Genomic DNA, 17,164 nt, shown 5'->3' on the forward strand with positions numbered 1-17,164 from the left:
TTCTGGGTCGGATTTTCCTTGAAAAGATGGAATCTTCATCTTTATGCCACTCAATCCATCATCTCTATTCCTAGCTCTCTTACCTTGTCCATCTCTCCTATAGCTACCCACTGAGTCTTCTCCTTCATCATATTCATCCCTATAATAGTCATCAATTTCTCCTCTAACTGGAGCTCTTTCTCTCTTACGTGCTTAGGGAACGGGTTGTGGCTGCCCTGCACGTGTGTTTTCCACCCGATCCAAACGTTCGTGGATGAGCTCTAATTCAGCCCTCATCATCCTTATCATCTCTCTCACCAATGCTTGAATTTTTAAATTCTGAGTAGTTGCAGATTGATCCTCTTCATTTGTGTTTTGTTCTAAGTTGTGAGACATAGCTATTATTTGCAAAAGAACGTTAGAAATAATGTGGAAGGACTTCACCTCACTCCGTTACGTGTTTCACTCAAGAAAAATGACTCACTCAATTCCACTCGTGTTTCACTCAAATTATTGGCTTTTACCCTCTAATACGCTCACACTCTCTTACCTTTTTTTCACTCTTAGTAATCCTCACTCGGTTCTTATCAAACTAATCAAACCAATATAAGGATTTCAACAGCAATTCACAAAGATGACAACTAAGGAGAATTTAATTTCAAGAGTAAAAAGGCAATGTGTATGAAAGTTGAGTTTTGATTTTGGGCAAAATTTTCACCGATGGGATAAAACTTATTTTAGATTTCTAAGGCACAAATAATGAAAAAAAATGAAAGATTTTAAGAGGAGGTTGGAGTTCTTTTTTTTAAGGTAAAGGAATAGGTAAAACTTATGGATGTAAGGAGAATTAAACCACAAAGATGCAAAATTGATTTTAAAAGGAAACCCTAAAAATACTGTTCACGGGAAACTGTTCACGAGCTACTGTTCACGGTTTTTTTTTTTAATAAATGCTAGAACAAGATGAAAAATTCAAACAAGAATGAACAACAACAAAGATAGATGGATCTGACCTTGGAGCCTAGGCTCTGATACCAAATGATACAAACCCCGTCAAGAACTGACGCGACCCTAATCAATTTAGTTCTCAAGATCAAATCGAAACCAGGAATGGAATGGAACATCGACCCAATGCTTATTGAAAGCATGAACCTTGGTATGTGAAGACGCCACAATCAGTTATGGATGGTCTGATTGATAAGTCAAGAATTTGAACGCCATGGAAATTTGATAAGTTCAAAGAGTTTATAAAAAACCAAAGAGAATTAACTCTCTCACCAATTGCATCAAAAAATTTCCTTTTCGTTTATTGAATATGAATACTTTATATAGGGTTGGTTACAAGAATTTTTGGAAATAAATCCTAACCCAAGAATCAAATCTAAATCTAAATTTTCCCTGATAGGAAAGAATATAAATCAAATCAGAATCCTTATCTAAGTAAATAGGAAAGAATTTAAACTAAATCAAGATCCTAATTGTCATAAATGTCTTACATCAATTAAATGGAAACTAGACGATTAAAATAGAAATAACTGATTTGATTCCCTAATAGCCTCCTGAAGAAACAGGAAAGTATCTGAAAAAGGAAAATAATATATTTTCTCGCCATAATGATTAAGCCAACTCTCTATTTCATGGGAGTGAGTATTTGGAAACTTCTAGAGTCTAAATCATGCATTTATCATGTGCAATTCCTTCAATGGGCCTCTACGAATTTGATTGAACCCAAGTTGCTTGAATCAATCCATTAAGCGTTTCTTTAAATTTCTTTGCTCGAGCTCTTGTAACAGGTCGGACAGGAACTTGAATAGGATCTGAATATACCTCATCCCATGTGCTTGTGATAGTTTTATCCTTAATCTCATCATTTTCACCATGAACAAGTAGAGGAATTCTTTTGTGATCAGGATTTTATATGTTTTAAGAGCAATTCACTTATGTTAGGAAGATTTTCCTCTATTTATTCCTCATTTAAACACCCTTGGGCTTCAATGCCCATATCACTCTGTGGGCAAGAGGGCTAGCCCAAAATCCATGTAGCTTCACTTCTTCCATTGTTGTGACTTGTGAGTTATATATATAACAAAGTGAGAGAATAAAAATAATACATATTTTAATATGTTAATAGTTAAAAATATAATTTTTAATGTATTAAAATCTGTATTTTTTTATATTTAAAGTAAAGATTTTCACACACACACAATACATATTTTAATATGTTAATAGTTAAAAAAATATAATTTTTAATGTATTAAAATCTGTATTTTTTTTATATTATTTAAAGTAAAGGTTTTCACACACACACATGGGGGTCAATGCTCATAATTTAATGGGATTGTATCTTTTTCCTTTTTTTTTTGGAACTTAGAGCAATAAGTTTCATTTTTTAAAATTCTGCATTTGGCTTTGCCGTATGTGCATGTTCTAATTGACGGTGCCTGTACAACAATGTCAACACATGATCATTAATTTAATGGGGTTATAGACCATTTTCTTTGCTTGTGCATGAGGTTGCAAAGACAATGGCAAATCATTTTTTTAAAATCAGTTGTCTTACTATTAGAAATTTTTTTTGAACCAATCTTAAAATTAGAATTTAAAAAATGAAAATAGCGAAAATGTATTTGATATTTTGAATATTATATTACTAAAAAAATTAATTAGAAGAACAAAACATGTATGGGCAGCTGAGTGGGTACCTTTTTTAAAAATTCTTATCACGAGATTTTACTTTACTTTAATTGTGCAAATAAGATTTTATTTTAATCATATCTTCTTTCTTTTAGATGTGTGGCCTAGTTGAGATATGACAAATTTTCATCTTTGTTTCCAAATTCCAACTTATCTTCACACAAAACAAAAATAGAACTGTAATTAGAACAAACAAACGTGTTTTTTCTTACTGATCAGTACTACCGACTAAGGTCTACCAAATATTTATCAAAAAGGGTGGCAAATAACCACCAAAAACAAGTCATTTTGATTGTTTAAAAAAACTAGAAAAAAAAAACTACGTAGTTTTGATGGTTATTTTGTCACTCTTTTGTAATATTGTTAGGAGAAAAAATAAAAATAAAAATAAATTTAGACACTTTTATTATTTCCTGTCCATAAAAAAATTACCAGTAAGCTCGTCTTAATATACTTGGCAGTAAAATTCAACAAAGTGTAAAGAATTCTTTGACAACAATTAATGCAAAAACAAAACAAGTACAAAGCAACACTAACAAACAAATTTTATGATCCTACAATATTCACTGTTCACGCAGGCGCGGCTAACTTTTCCCGACAACATTTGAAATAGACCCACATCTTCTCCCATTTTGGAAGATTTTCTTCAATTTCAGGGACTTGATTGATATTTTTAAGCGAACATGATTAATAGTATATATAGTGGGGATATTTCCACCCCATTGTATGTGCAAACCCACTTCACTTCTAAAAAATATTTACAATAAATGTACATTATTTTTAGTAAATATAAATCAATAAAAATATTTGTATAATTAATTAATTAAATCACTCTTACATTTTTTTTTGCTTTTTTTAATTATGAAGGTTGCTTTAATATAAATTTTATTTAATTATTTTATCTTTATGATATAAAATGACCCAATTACCTAAAGAAATATGTGTTACTATATCTAATACTTTAGGTACTTAATTCTATGACTAATAATCTAACTTTTTAAATGAAGTCTAATAATTTTTAATATTTTACATGTAAATGACATAAATTTGAAAACTTAAAAATTTATATAAGTATTGGCTCACAAAAACATTGTGTTAGTCTAATTAAAGGTTAATAATCATACAAATAAAGAAGAATTGACCATTTAGAAACAATGAATTTTGTATAAAATAAAAAAAATTAAAGTTAAAGTAAAATTTTGGTGCTTTTACATTTTAGGGATAAAATAATCAATTTAAATTTAGGCCAAAGCAATCTTAGTTGTTAAATATAATTTTAAAAAACTAAGTTACACAAAATAAATTAAGAATTTAAGAAAAATTTAACTAATTAATTCTTCATAATTCTTCTTTATTTGAAATTTTTAAAAATAATGTGAATTTTTTATCATTATTTTTTAGAAGTGGGGTGGATTTACAGATTTTGTAGGGTGGAAATATTGCTACCTTAATATATATATAAGCTTAAAAAAAAACCTAATACTGTATGTATACGTGTCACAATATCCATTAGAAGTTTGATAAGCCGATAATATAATTTAACCACTATAAGTCTCAATGACAAAGGGAAAAATGATCAAAACCACTTTGTTAATTCAGTGAATTAATCGTTTTCCACCTTTATATATATATAAACAAATTTCCATACGTTTAGAAAAAGTTCACTTTCAACTTTTAACTTCCAAATTTTTCCCTCTCTTTTACCATTTCTTTCTTGATGTAGTAAAACCCCAATTGAATAATCAAACATTTTAGGGGTAAACACTTTTTTAGCAGTAAAAGCGGTTTTGAAGGATTTTAAAATCCCACATGAGAAATGATTAACTTTGATTAATAGTAGAGATATTTTGATCATTTTCTGTAATGACAAACAAACATGAAAGAATAAACTTATAAACATGTTAGCTCGAGCAGTGATGCGAACCTTGTCTTCGGCAAATTTAATCCAAAAACGAGCCAGAGCTCTATCATAAGGATCATTCAACGTCAAGGGATTCTGTGGCCACATCTCTTCAATGTATTCGATAATAACCATGGACTCACAAACTGGGTTTTCGCCATGAACAAGCACTAGCGAGGACCTTTTTGTGAACTGGATGGCAATTCAAAAGCAAAGTACTTCCGTTTGAGAGTAAATCATCTTCATCAATGTATATCTTCATATGGTATGCCTTTCAATATTAGAGCACATTTCACTCTGTGTAAGAATATAGATCAGCCATGTTTGTGTGTGGTTGTTTCAGTAGCCGGCTGATATAACTCATTGCAAATGTTTCTGAATTAATTTATCGTAATTGATGAAGTGTGCTTGCTTAAGCAATCAGAAAGCTTAGATCAGATTTCCCTTAATAAAACGTTTGATTCTTTTACTATATACGGAAGTTTTGAACAGTAAGACAAACAAAGAATACAAATAATCCGAATTCATTTAAGTGGGTTCCCATGCATGAAGAAACGCATAAATTACCAGCAATTGCTCAATCATACCAGAATCAGGTGGCAGATATGCAACTCTCTCGGTCAAGTGCTGAATCAAAGGCTCAACTATCTTGGTCCATACCAACGAGACTCCTGATTTGTCATTCATCAAGGCTTAAATTGTTGGAAACAAATCTTGCTTAATACTTGCTCAATATTGACTAGCCGTCAGATCCTGTTCACTTTATTAATTTTTTATAATTCGTCCAAATATTTATTTAAATAAAATAAGTAACAAATTCAAAAAATATTAATCGAATTATCATCTGAATCATGCAACATATTATCTTAAATATTTCAATTTTAAAAATAATTGAAGGTGTGTCCGGGGGTAAAATGGTTAGATTTGACGGTTTGCTTGTCTGTTTAAATTTTTTTCAAAGTTTCAGTTAATTTAGTAATTAGATATATTTTTTTAAAAGTTTCAAACAGTAAAATGGCCCTTTAATGCATTGCAGAGTATCAAGTGTGAAATGATCATTTTGTAAAAATTCTTCAACGTACTAACTAACGGTGTTAATAGCAAAGTTGTTAGTTGATGCAAAATTTTAAAACATATATGGTGCGTATCAATTATGAGAATTCTTCATGTTATTTAGAGGTGGAGCATAAATAATTTCTTATTTTGAATTAGGGTGGTTGATATTTCCATTTCACCTCATTTCCAATAAATAATCATTTTCATTTCGCTCCAGTTTCAATAAATAATTAACAATAAGTTCATATTATTTTTCAAAAATTCAAATAAAAGTTCATATTGTTTTTAAAAAAGTAATGTGGTGGAAATACCCTCACCCATTGATTAGATCTATAAATGTGTAAAGTTGTACCCTTATAAGCTTCATATATATTTTTTAAAATATTGTTAACAAAAGATAGAAATGTATAGCAATTGAGTACCTTATTTTATTATTCATAACTATAAAAAGTACCCTGGTAAGCTAGCCTTCTGATCTTGACACAAGACAATAACAAAAACAAAGAGAAAAGAACATCTTCAAACACCAGTACATAAATAAAACAAGCACAAAGTGAGATACACAAACAAATTTTATGCTACTGCATTCAATCAGAGGCCACCCACTGTTCACGGCGATGTTTGAGATAAACCAAATGGTCATGCCGATTAGGAAAGTTCTCTTCAATTTCAGGGACTTGCTTGAAATTTTCAAACCACGTATGCAGGCTACGGAATTTGTGTGAATCAAACAGTTTAACTCCCACTACATCTCCAATGACTTGCATCCAATAAAGCATTGAACCAAATGCAATGTCAACTAAGCCAATATTGTCTCCATTGAAAAAATTCCTCTCTCGCAAGCCATGTTCTTCAAGGGTTTGTAGGATTTCCAAGATTTCCTTCTTTGCATTCTCTAGTTCTTGTCCAGTAATGCTACGAAACAATTTCAAAATAGCAACAACCTGCCACAATAATTTTTTTAAAAAAATCTAAATTATCTCCACATGATTAATACTAAGCTCGAAAACTTAGACAATGTGTACACACGTCACAATATCCTTTAATTAAAGGTTTGATAAGTCAATTAAGAGAGTCGGTAAATTCATTACTTTTTCCTTAAATGTTTTGAAAATAATCAAAATCCCCCGTATGGTTAAAAACAGTTAAGTTTAACGTTTTGTGTCTTTCAGTAATTTACACCCGAGGAAGTTAAATCCACTAATGATTTCTAAAAATTGCTAGAGAAAAAATAGTGAAGGACCAAAAAGTTGAAAGTTAAGGAATTTTTCACGAATAAATTATGAAAAAGGCCCTTGAGCAGCTAGGCTCGACTGACTATGAACGTGCTTTACGTGCATCATCTGAGTAATAGAGAATAAGAGTTGGTGGTTTAGTGGGTGAAGTTTCTTATTATCATGATCTCATCTAAACCATAGAATAAATAAACAAATTTGAAAAGAATACACTTATAAACGGGATTGCTAGAGTTGTGGTGCGAACCAGCTTGTCTTCGGCGAATTTAATCCAAAATCGAGCAAGAGCTCTATCATAAGGATTATTTGTCATCAAGGGATTCTGTGGCCACGTCTCTTCAATGTACTCGAGAATAATCATGGACTCACAAACTGGTTTTCCGCCATGGACAAGCACTGGGATCTTCTTGTGAACTGGATTATACTTCAAAAGCAAATCACTTTTGTTTGAGAGATCTTCTGCAACAAACTCGTATGGCACGCCTTTCAATTTCAGAGCCCAAATCACTCTGCAAACAAATGGACTCAGCAATCGCCCATGAAGTTTCACCTCAGCCATGTTAATTCTAAGATCGAATTTGATGTTGAGTATAGCTGATAACTCATTGCATATGTTTGTGAATTTATAGTGACTTATGGAATGTGCTTCCTTTAGCAATTAGCAGAAGGCTTCAAATTTCCATTAATAAAACGATTAATGATGAATTCAAGGGACTAATATATTTCAACAAAATAAAATTTTCAAAGTTGTGTGCAAATTAATTACGTATATATTTGAAGGGTTAATATAAACAAGTCAGCTGATAACCGCGGATCAATTAATCAAATTTTTGGCATTTGTTTCCCATTTAATATCTTTGCGTCATGGATGATGATTATGGGTCAATTAGTCAAAAAGACACTTTCCTTTTGCGCACTGGACCGCACACGGCACACATAGCAATTTGTTATAAAAAAATTCAATTAAAATTACTTTTTAGTTTTTTTCTTCAATTTTCTATCTAACTTAGTCCATGTTTAGAACGAAGTATCTACCGGCTAAAAGTGCTTTGATTATTTGATTTCAAAATTTAGTGTTGTTTGGTTGGATTTTGAGTAGAGCTTTTGAATATTAAAGAAGCTATTCTACTTCTACTAGCGAAACTTTAAATTTTAGATTTTTTAGAACAAAGGTTGTAGAGTTTATTTAAAAAATAAATTATTTGAAATACCCTTTATTTATTTAATAATCTTATTCTATTTCTTTCATTTTTAATTTTTTTTTATTGTTTAGCCTAATGGCAACTCAATACCCTCCTCTCCCATGTGAACAAAGTTCGAACCCTAAACCTCTTGTTTTTAGTTAGATGACAGCTACAAATTAAACCATTCCTTTTATAATATATAACTTTAAAAGTTGTCAATTAAAGTAATTTTACAATTTTAATTAAAAACTCTCAGTAACAATCAAATAACTAATAATTAATTTAGTAAAAATCTCTATTTGAATATGTTCTATTTGAAAAGTTATTCAAAATGAAACATAATCTTATTAGCGAAACTGTAAGTTACGATGATCAATCTGGGGGAGGGACTACCTGTTGGAATAATAATCTCTTAGTGAGAACCATCACCTATAATCCAAAAATGTTTTTGTTATATATACCATTAAGAATCAATTACAGAATATGCAGAAGCATACTCGAATTCATAATGCCCAATTGCTTTCTATGGATGCGTGGCTAATCTTCTAGATCAACACGTTATCTCAGAGAATCCTTTAAGTTTGTCACTGCACTTTCTCTAATAATGGGATTTCAGAAGAGAATAGAACAATGATACGTGTGACCTGGGCATTATAACCACTAATATAGACAACTTTTTCTATTGTCTTTAAATATTCCTATTTTAGCCCATCATTTAGAAATAGAAATAATCCTTAAGGCTCTATACATTAAAGATTCACACCTTATTAGATATATTAAAACCCAATTAAAGCCTAAATTACCGTATACCTTGATAAATTACTTTTAATTTATCAAATACTTTAATAAATTACTTTTAATTGGGCTTAACCTTATATGATAGTTTATAACACATAATTTTTAAATATAAATTATTTAAATAGACTTTAAAATAGTAGAGTTTTTACCCCAAAAAAATAGTTGTCTGATTCATTGCTTGTCAAAAGAGCTTTACAAATTATAAAATTAATTTAGTAGATAAGTTTTTTAAGTTATATTATGAAATAGGGAGATTGCCACTTCCCCCCTACAGTAATTTGCATATACTATTTACCCTCTTACTGTTTTTATAATGTCCAAAAATCCCCCTGACAACATAAATTTACAATATTACCCTTATTTTTAATTATTCTTTTATTTACATTTATTTTAAATTAAATAAATTACATGAATAGAAACTAAATAAAAAATTAAGTACTAAAAACAAGAAATATATGTGTTGATATGAGAAAAAAATTAATAATAAAATTTTTTTCTTGTAATTATTTATTTTGTGAACATTTTCTTATAATAAACATTTTGTAATATTTTAAAATTAAATGTAAAAAGTATAGGTAAAATATTTTATTATTTATCTTATAATAAATTTTTATTTGTCATTCAAATTTTCTCATAATAAGTTTTTTATCATTTTATAATAACTTTCTTATATATTTATTATAAGAAAATTTTCACAAAATAAATAAGTACAAGAAAAAAAATTATTATTAATTTTTTTCTCATATCAAAACATATATTTCTTATTTTTAATGCTTAATTTTTATTTAGTTTCTATTCATGTGATTTATTTAATTTATAATAAATGAAAATAAAAGAGTAGTTGAAAATAAGGGTAATATTATAAACTTATGCTGTCATGGGGGTTTTTGGCCATTATAAAAACAACAGAGGGAAAAATGGTATATGTTGATTACTGTAGGGGGGAAATTGACAATCTCCCTATGAAATATATATGGATAAAATAAGAATGTAAAATAGATAATAAGCATATTAGACAATCTAACATTTTAAAAAAACACTCTAATCTCTACTCTCAAAAGTTTAAAATTTAAGCTCTTATTAATAGAGTCAAAATAACTTATTTAATTCTTAAAAGCTCGACTGAAAATAAAACCAAACAACAATAAAAAGTTTTTTAAAAAAATTGAGATTAAACAAGTACTTATAAACTTTAAATAAATCATATCAAATAGGCATTATATATTATATCTTAAGGACTTGAACCGATCCAAATATTAGGTCCACGAAGCCAATATTGTCTCCATTGAAAAATTTCTTCTCTCCTAAGCCATATTTTTCAACAGTTGGAAGCATTTCCAAGGCTTCCTTCATTGTATTCTCTAGATCTTGTCCGTTGGTGAAAAAAACACTTTCGAAACAGCTGCACCCTGCCACTATTTTTCTTTTTCATTTTTTTAATCGCTATGTATTTAATAAATTAGGATCATCCCTTTCTCTCATATTCTTTAACGATGCTGAGTTCACAAGTGATCCTCTTTTCAATTTAAAAGAGGGGTCATGTTTTTATTAATTTTAAAATTACATCTATATTTTGATTAATTAAAAAGGCTAGCTAATGAGATCATTAATTTGGTCAACTACTCAGATAACCGTGTATCAATTATACAATTGACATTTCTTTCCCAATTTAATATTTGCGTCATGCATGATCGATGCTTTATTTAACTTATTGCGTCATGCATGATGATCATGGGTCAGTTGTATTTGAGTGCCTAGGTCACTACAAGAAAAAACAGAATACTTGACATTTTTTATTTGATAATTTTTAAGAAATATCAAATAAATATGACATTTTGTGAAAATTTGAGTAATTGTGAAATATAAATGACAATTTATTTAAACGTCAAATACTTATGACGTTTTACCAAATAAGTGGAAATATATTATATATTTATTGCATAATTACCATTTAAGTGTTCCTTTTATTGACTCAAGAAAAAAACAAAAAACGCACATGTTGTGGACTTGTAATTGATATGGTATTAAGTCCAGATGCCCATCTTGCCCGTCTTCCAAGAATTTCAGCTTGCTTTAGCCTAGTGAGCTTGTTTCGTTCACATATCACATCTGGAATGCCTTTGTTTCTTTTAAGAAAATTCAAACTTGTATTTCTTTTCAATAATCACCTCGCATTTTTTATCAATCACTCAATTTCAAATTTCATCTCCATCCTCTCTCGAAGAAGAACGCACAAAGAATTTCAGCTTGCTTTAGCCTCATTTGCTTCTCGAATTTCAGGTATTGTTTCCTTTAATTTTGATAATTTTTTTCTACTTCTCTCTTTCTGGTTTGATAATTTTAGGGTTATAGTTGAATTATTTGTATTTTTAAACAATCTAGGGTTGATTTAATTGATTCCAAGTGTCGTATCTGCTCTGCTATTTGAATGCACATTACTTGTTTGATGAAATGTCTCTTTAAAAGATTATTTTTGTTTTTAACAAGCATCTTATTGAGATGTTTCTCGTAATATATTAACGTAATGCACTTAGCTTCAATTTGGTCTGTTTAATACATTTTAACAAAGGAAACTTACAGAACTGCAACAATTCTCAAATTGCTTGCAAATTGGAAGTAATGTTATTGATTTTTATTAATTAATGAGATTTTAATTTATTGAGTCTGTAAACTCACTCTAAGAAGTGATTATTGCTTCAATTTAGTCTGTTTCATACATTTTCATTCTCATTATAAATGACAGTCATCTCTCATTTTTTCATCAATCACTCAACCTATAAAGAAAAACCCATGAAGAAGTTCAGCTTGCTTCAGCTTCATTCGTTTCTTGAATTTCAGGTATTTTTTCTTTTAATTTTGATTGATACTAAGTCTTATATCTATTCTCGTTCAACAAACAAAGAACGCACAAATAATTTTCACTTTCATTCTTAATTAGTAAAATTGTGATCTCATTGCCTTATTTTTTGGGGTTAATTATATAATTTATCAGTTGTTCTTGTGGTTGCAAACAATATCATTTTTTAATATTAATAAAACTAAATGAATATTATGTGATGCATTTGCAGGAAAGTTAGTAGTTTAAATATGGATAAATCTTGGATGTTGATGGATAGAACGTCTATAGAATATGAAAGTGGGGTAAATGAGTTTCTCAAGTTTCCAATACTTCATGCTAGTAATCCTGAACTTTTAAGATGTCCATGCCAAGCATGTGGTAATTTGGTCTTTCATGTACCTGCTGAGATAAGAAATCATCTTTATTGGAAAGGTATTGACCAAAGCTATCAGACATGGACTTGGCATGGAGAAGGAGCTTCTAGTAGACGACTATAAAATGTAAAAGCTTCATTTGATGGCAGTCAACAAGATGATGAAGCTGCTGATACAGTAGAAATAGTTAATGATGCATTTGACACTTGTAATGGTGACCCCAAGTCTTTCGAAACTCTACTTAAAGATGCTGAAAAACCTTTGTTTCCTGGCTGTGTGAAATTCACTAAGTTATCTGCCTTAATAAGGCTTTACAACATTAAAGGAAGAAATGGATGGTCAGACAAAAGTTTTTCGGATTTACTAAGTTGTTTATCAGATATGCTTCCTGATAAAAATGAAATACCTTTATTCGTATATGAAGCAAAGAAGATAATGGTTGCATTAGGCTTAGAATATGAAAAAATACATGCATGTCCCAATGATTGCATCCTATATAGAAAAGAATATAATGATTTATCTGTATGTCCCACTTGTGGAATGTCAAGATGGAAGGGTCCCAAGAAAAGTAAGGGAATTCTTGCTAAAATCTTATGGTATTTTCCTCCTATACCAAGGTTTAAAAGGATGTTTCAATCTCCTCGAACTGCAAAAGACTTAATTTGGCATGCCAATGAAAGGGTGATTGATGGCAAACTACGTCACCCAGCTGACTCACCGTCATGGAGGCTAGTGGACCAAAAATGGCCAGATTTCACTGCAGAAGAAAGAAATCTTCGACTGGCTATTTCTGCAGATGGGATAAATCCCCATAAAAACTTTCGCAGTTCGTATAGTTGTTGGCCAACTGTTATGATTACTTATAATCTTCCTCCTTGGTTATGCATGAAAAGAAAATTCATGATGTTGACTATGCTAATATCTGGTCCACGACAGCCCGGTAACGATATTGATGTCTATTTGTCACCACTGATTGATGACTTGAAAGCTTTGTGGGAAGTTGGTGTCCAAATTTATGATGCATATAGACAAGAATTAGTTACTCTACGAGCTGTCTTGTTGTGGACAATTAGTGATTTTCCTGCTTATAGGAACTTGTCTGGATGCTCAGTTAAAGGATATTTTGCATGTCCTATATGTGGGGAAGATACACAGTCCTGTAGACTTAAGAATGAGAAGAAAAATCTCCCAGAATCTCACTTGTTTCGAGATTTAACAAAGGCTTTTGATGGTAAACCAGAAAGAGACTTTCCTTCTAAGCCGTTAAGTGGTGAAGAAACATTAAGAAAGGTTGAAGGGATTCAAAACTCATGGGGGAAGAAAACTAGAAAGCGTAAAAAATTAGAGTCTGATGAAAAAATTTGCTGGAAAAAGAAATCAATATTTTTTTCTCTCGAGTATTGGAAACATTTGCATGTTCGCCATATGTTAGATGTAATGCACATTGAAAAAAATGTGTGCGAAAGTATATATGGTACATTATTGAACATTCCAGGAAAAGCAAAAGATGGACTTAATTCTTGGTTGGACCTTGTTGATTTCAATATTAGGAAAGAATTAGAACCTATTGTTGAAGGGAATCACACTTATTTACCTACTGCATGTTATTCCTTGACTAGAGTGGAAAAAGTAATGTTTTGTGAAACATTATTTAATCTGAAGGTTCCTGAAGGATACTGTTCAAACTTTAAAAATCTTGTATCAATGAATGATTTAAAGCTTATTGGGTTGAAATCTCATGATTGTCATGCTTTGATGCAACAACTCCTACCATTGGCTATTCGAGGAATTTTGCCAGAACCTGTTAGATATGCCATCACTAGACTTTGCTTTTTCTTCAATGATCTTTGTAGCAAAGTTGTGGATGTAGAGAAGTTAAACCAAATACAAAAGGATCTTGTGGTAGCAATTAATTTATTTGAAATGTATTTCCTTCCTGAATTTTTTGATATCATGGTTCATTTAACTGTGCATCTTGTTAGAGAAGTCATATTATGTGGGCCTGTATATCTTAGATGGATGTATCCCTTTGAAAGATTTTTAAAATATCTAAAAGGGTATGTGCGGAATAAAAATCGTCCCGAAGGTTGTATTGCTGAATGTTACATTGTAGAGGAGGCAATTGAATTTTACACAGAATATTTACCCAATGTGGATCCAATTTGAATTCCAATTGCAAGGACGAATAATATAGAAACTGAGGGTCCGCTTCCTGGTGGTCGTTTAATTGATATTGATCGTGACGAATGGAAGCAAGCACATCATTATGTTTTGCGGAACACACAAGCAGTTCAACCTTACATTAAGTAAGTTTTCTTATCTTAACTTTATTAAAACATGGTAGATTCATCACTAATATATTCATTTTATTATGAATCGTAATCTTAGGATGCTTATGACATGGTTGAAATCGAATTATCCTCGCCAATCTAAAAACAACAAGTGGTTACGAGATGAACATGCTCGAAACTTCATTTACTGGTTATAAGAAAAGGTTTAATAAACTATTTCCTTTTATTTCTGAAATTTCTATAAAATGTTATATGTAGGCATAATTTCAACTATTTTCTTTTCTAAATTTTATAGGTTTCAAATGGTAACGATAATCAGTCATCCAAATCATCTTTATTGAAATGGCTAGCACAAGGACCTCGCCCTCATGCATTATCATATCCTGGTTATCTTATTAATAATTACCGTTTTCACATAAAAGATCGTGATAATGATAAAACCTCTCAAAACAGTGGAGTGACTCTTGTAGCTGAAACAGAGCAAATTGCAAGTGCCAAGGACAAGAATCCTATTTTTGGAGAAATGCCTTACTATGGAGTCATTAAAGAGATATGGGTGCTTGACTATCACATGATCCAAATTCCCATATTTAAGTGTGATTGGGTTGAGAGTCATAGTGGTGTTAAAGTTGATGAGCTTGGGACAATCTTAGTTGACCTTAATCGTATAGGTCATAAATCAGATTGTTTTATTCTAGCCTCACAAGCAAAGCAAGTCTTTTATATAACTGACTAACTAGATCCAAGGTGGTCAGTTGTACGGTTTACTGCAGAAAAAGTTTACATGCATCCTCAACGTGATATGGATTTAGGACATAATGTGGAACTCCACCCTTTCCCTAAAATGATGCCAAATCCTGAAAATTTTGAGAAAGGGGAGGACAGCAAGAATTACAAGCGTGATGCATAATAAAACAATTAAGAAAGCTTAATTGCTTGTGTTGTAAAGTAAGTATGTAGTTTATTGTTTATGAATTTTAATGATTTCACTTCTTTGCTTATTTAAATTAATTATAGTTAATGATGTCCTAATAGCTAAATTATCTATTGATATGTGACAAATGAGTACTTAATATTGCATTGTGCTTTCGCAAGATTATGACCATGGAGGAATATGATGATGATATTATGTCCATGGATGATATAGATGATGCTGATGTTGATGTAGAAGATCTTGATTTAGAAGACTTTGATACTAATAAGAAGATACATAAGACTAGAGGAATTGTCAAGATGGAGGGTGTTACTAAGAATCATAGTGATGGGAAGAGAGAGAGAGTTAGATTTAATAGCGATGGACAATTGGTGGGTGAAGAGAGACATAATGTTATTAGTACAATTAGTGCTGTCACTAAGACATTAGTTTCCATTCTTTTCATGGATTGGCGAAAAGTACCAAAGGATTCAAAAGAAAAAATATGGGAATACATTTAGGTATGCTTTATGAACATATTATGCATTTTGCAAAGGCATGAGAAATTTTTTTAAACTGTCTTTATATTTCATGTCTTATAGAGTTCATTTGATGTGGATGATCGATTTAAAAGACAATGTTTGCAAATTGGTGGAAGTTCATTTCGTTCTTTTAGATATAATCTCACACGACATGTTAAAAAGTACAAAGCCCATCCAAATCTTTTGCGTAACCCACCGCTATTGTACTCTTTCATACAAAAATGTCATTGGGATGCATTTGTTAATGATCGATTATCCAAAGAATTTAAGGTAATCTTTTTTTATTATTGTGAACATTATTTTTTTTATATTTTATTTATGTTAATGCTAATAAACATATGTATGATATGCATTAGACGCTTAGTGGCCTTCAAAAAGAAAGACGAGCACTAAATCTTTACAACCATCACCTTGGTCGAAAAGGTTATAATGGATTAAAAGAAGAAATAGTAAGTATTTTTTTCATAAAAAATTATAATTATTTTTAGCACTTGATGTATGTTTAACATTATATAAAATTATAATTATTATAATTATTCAAGACAATCATATGCTTACTCTCATAGTCGTTTTAACCCTCATGACTGAGCAGGTATGATCACTGGTACTGTGGTTGCTACTGTTGTCTACAATCTAAGGCAAAGGCATCCCACACTTGATATGCCCGTTATCGACTATGACCTTGCACTTTTGTTTCAGCCCATGTTGGTTCTGGGGATCAGTATTGGAGTTGCTTTTAATGTGATTTTAAGCACAGGAACAAATTTTCCTTTTGTATGTACAACGCTGCTATGAAAAACTTTTGGACCGATGGTGGAATGCTAACTATAGACTCAATGTATAGTTTTAGAAACAATCTTATTTTAGATTTATACTTAAGACATTTGATACATTTATACATACAATGCAAGTTTATTTTAATATGAATTCAGGTTTCCTATGCTTTATTATGGTGTTTGAAGTTAGTTGAAAAATTTTGAATTTTATCAAGTTTCAATGTTATAATATATATTATGTGCAGCCCAAGACAATGAATTATAATATTTGATATTTTTATCAAGTCTTTTGCATTTGACCATTTTGAATAATGTCACATGTATATGACTATTATTAAGTGTCATACACATTTGACAATCTTATATTGTGAAAAATATTTGATTATTATTAATTGACAAAAATAAATGACAATTTTACTAAATGTCAAACAAGCATATTTGACACAGGAATATTTGGCACTTTTTAATTGTCAAATATTCATTTATTTGACAGTTTTTAAATATCAATTATTCTCTTTTTTTTTTTATAATGGGTGCCCAGCAAATCAAGGTTCCCAGCTGCTCTCTTTGACTATACCTTTGA

At 30.4% G+C, this 17,164-nt stretch overlaps 2 protein-coding genes across 13 annotated transcripts; one reads left to right on the forward strand and one right to left on the reverse strand.

The window, feature by feature from the left end:
* Positions 1-6,216: 6,216 nt before the first annotated feature.
* LOC18032570 (probable glutathione S-transferase) lies at positions 6,217-7,573 on the reverse strand. Its single transcript, XM_006420374.2, has 2 exons — positions 7,112-7,573; positions 6,217-6,573 (listed from the first exon to the last, which is right to left on the reverse strand). Exons 1-2 carry the CDS (start codon positions 7,421-7,423, stop codon positions 6,217-6,219), a joined length of 669 nt encoding a protein of 222 aa, XP_006420437.1. The 5' UTR covers positions 7,424-7,573.
* Positions 7,574-10,844: 3,271 nt separating this feature from the next.
* Positions 10,845-16,710, forward strand: LOC112100363. Of its 12 annotated transcripts, none has more exons than XR_002906714.1 (5): positions 10,845-11,126; positions 11,590-11,684; positions 11,915-14,365; positions 16,162-16,254; positions 16,398-16,710. XR_002906714.1 is itself a non-coding variant. In XM_024189661.1 (4 exons), the coding sequence occupies exons 1-4, from the start codon at positions 10,865-10,867 to the stop codon at positions 16,401-16,403; spliced, it is 456 nt and encodes a 151-aa protein (XP_024045429.1). In that variant the 5' UTR covers positions 10,845-10,864; the 3' UTR covers positions 16,404-16,710. The 12 variants fall into 12 exon arrangements, 2 of the variants coding, with proteins under 2 accessions (XP_024045429.1, XP_024045434.1); XR_002906713.1 differs by lacking the exons at positions 16,162-16,254; positions 16,398-16,710 and adding exons at positions 14,448-14,553; positions 14,646-15,287; XR_002906711.1 differs by lacking the exons at positions 16,162-16,254; positions 16,398-16,710 and adding exons at positions 14,448-14,540; positions 14,646-15,287.
* Positions 16,711-17,164: the final 454 nt, after the last annotated feature.

The sequence above is a fragment of the Citrus clementina genome, unplaced genomic scaffold (assembly GCF_000493195.1).
Source record: "Citrus clementina cultivar Clemenules unplaced genomic scaffold, Citrus_clementina_v1.0 scaffold_9, whole genome shotgun sequence".
NCBI classification, from domain to species: Eukaryota; Viridiplantae; Streptophyta; class Magnoliopsida; order Sapindales; family Rutaceae; genus Citrus; species Citrus x clementina.

Coding starts and splice junctions, on each gene's coding strand:
- LOC112100363 (XM_024189661.1), top strand. CDS start 10,865: ATGGTATTAAGTCCAGATGCCCATCTTGCCCGTCTTCCAAGAATTTCA. Junction 11,127..11,589: donor ATTTGCTTCTCGAATTTCAG/GTATTGTTTCCT, acceptor TATAAATGACAG/TCATCTCTCATTTTTTCATC. Junction 11,685..16,161: donor ATTCGTTTCTTGAATTTCAG/GTATTTTTTCTT, acceptor GATATGCATTAG/ACGCTTAGTGGCCTTCAAAA.
- LOC18032570 (XM_006420374.2), bottom strand. CDS start 7,423: ATGGCTGAGGTGAAACTTCATGGGCGATTGCTGAGTCCATTTGTTTGC. Junction 6,574..7,111: donor AATTCGCCGAAGACAAGCTG/GTTCGCACCACA, acceptor TTATTGTGGCAG/GTTGTTGCTATTTTGAAATT.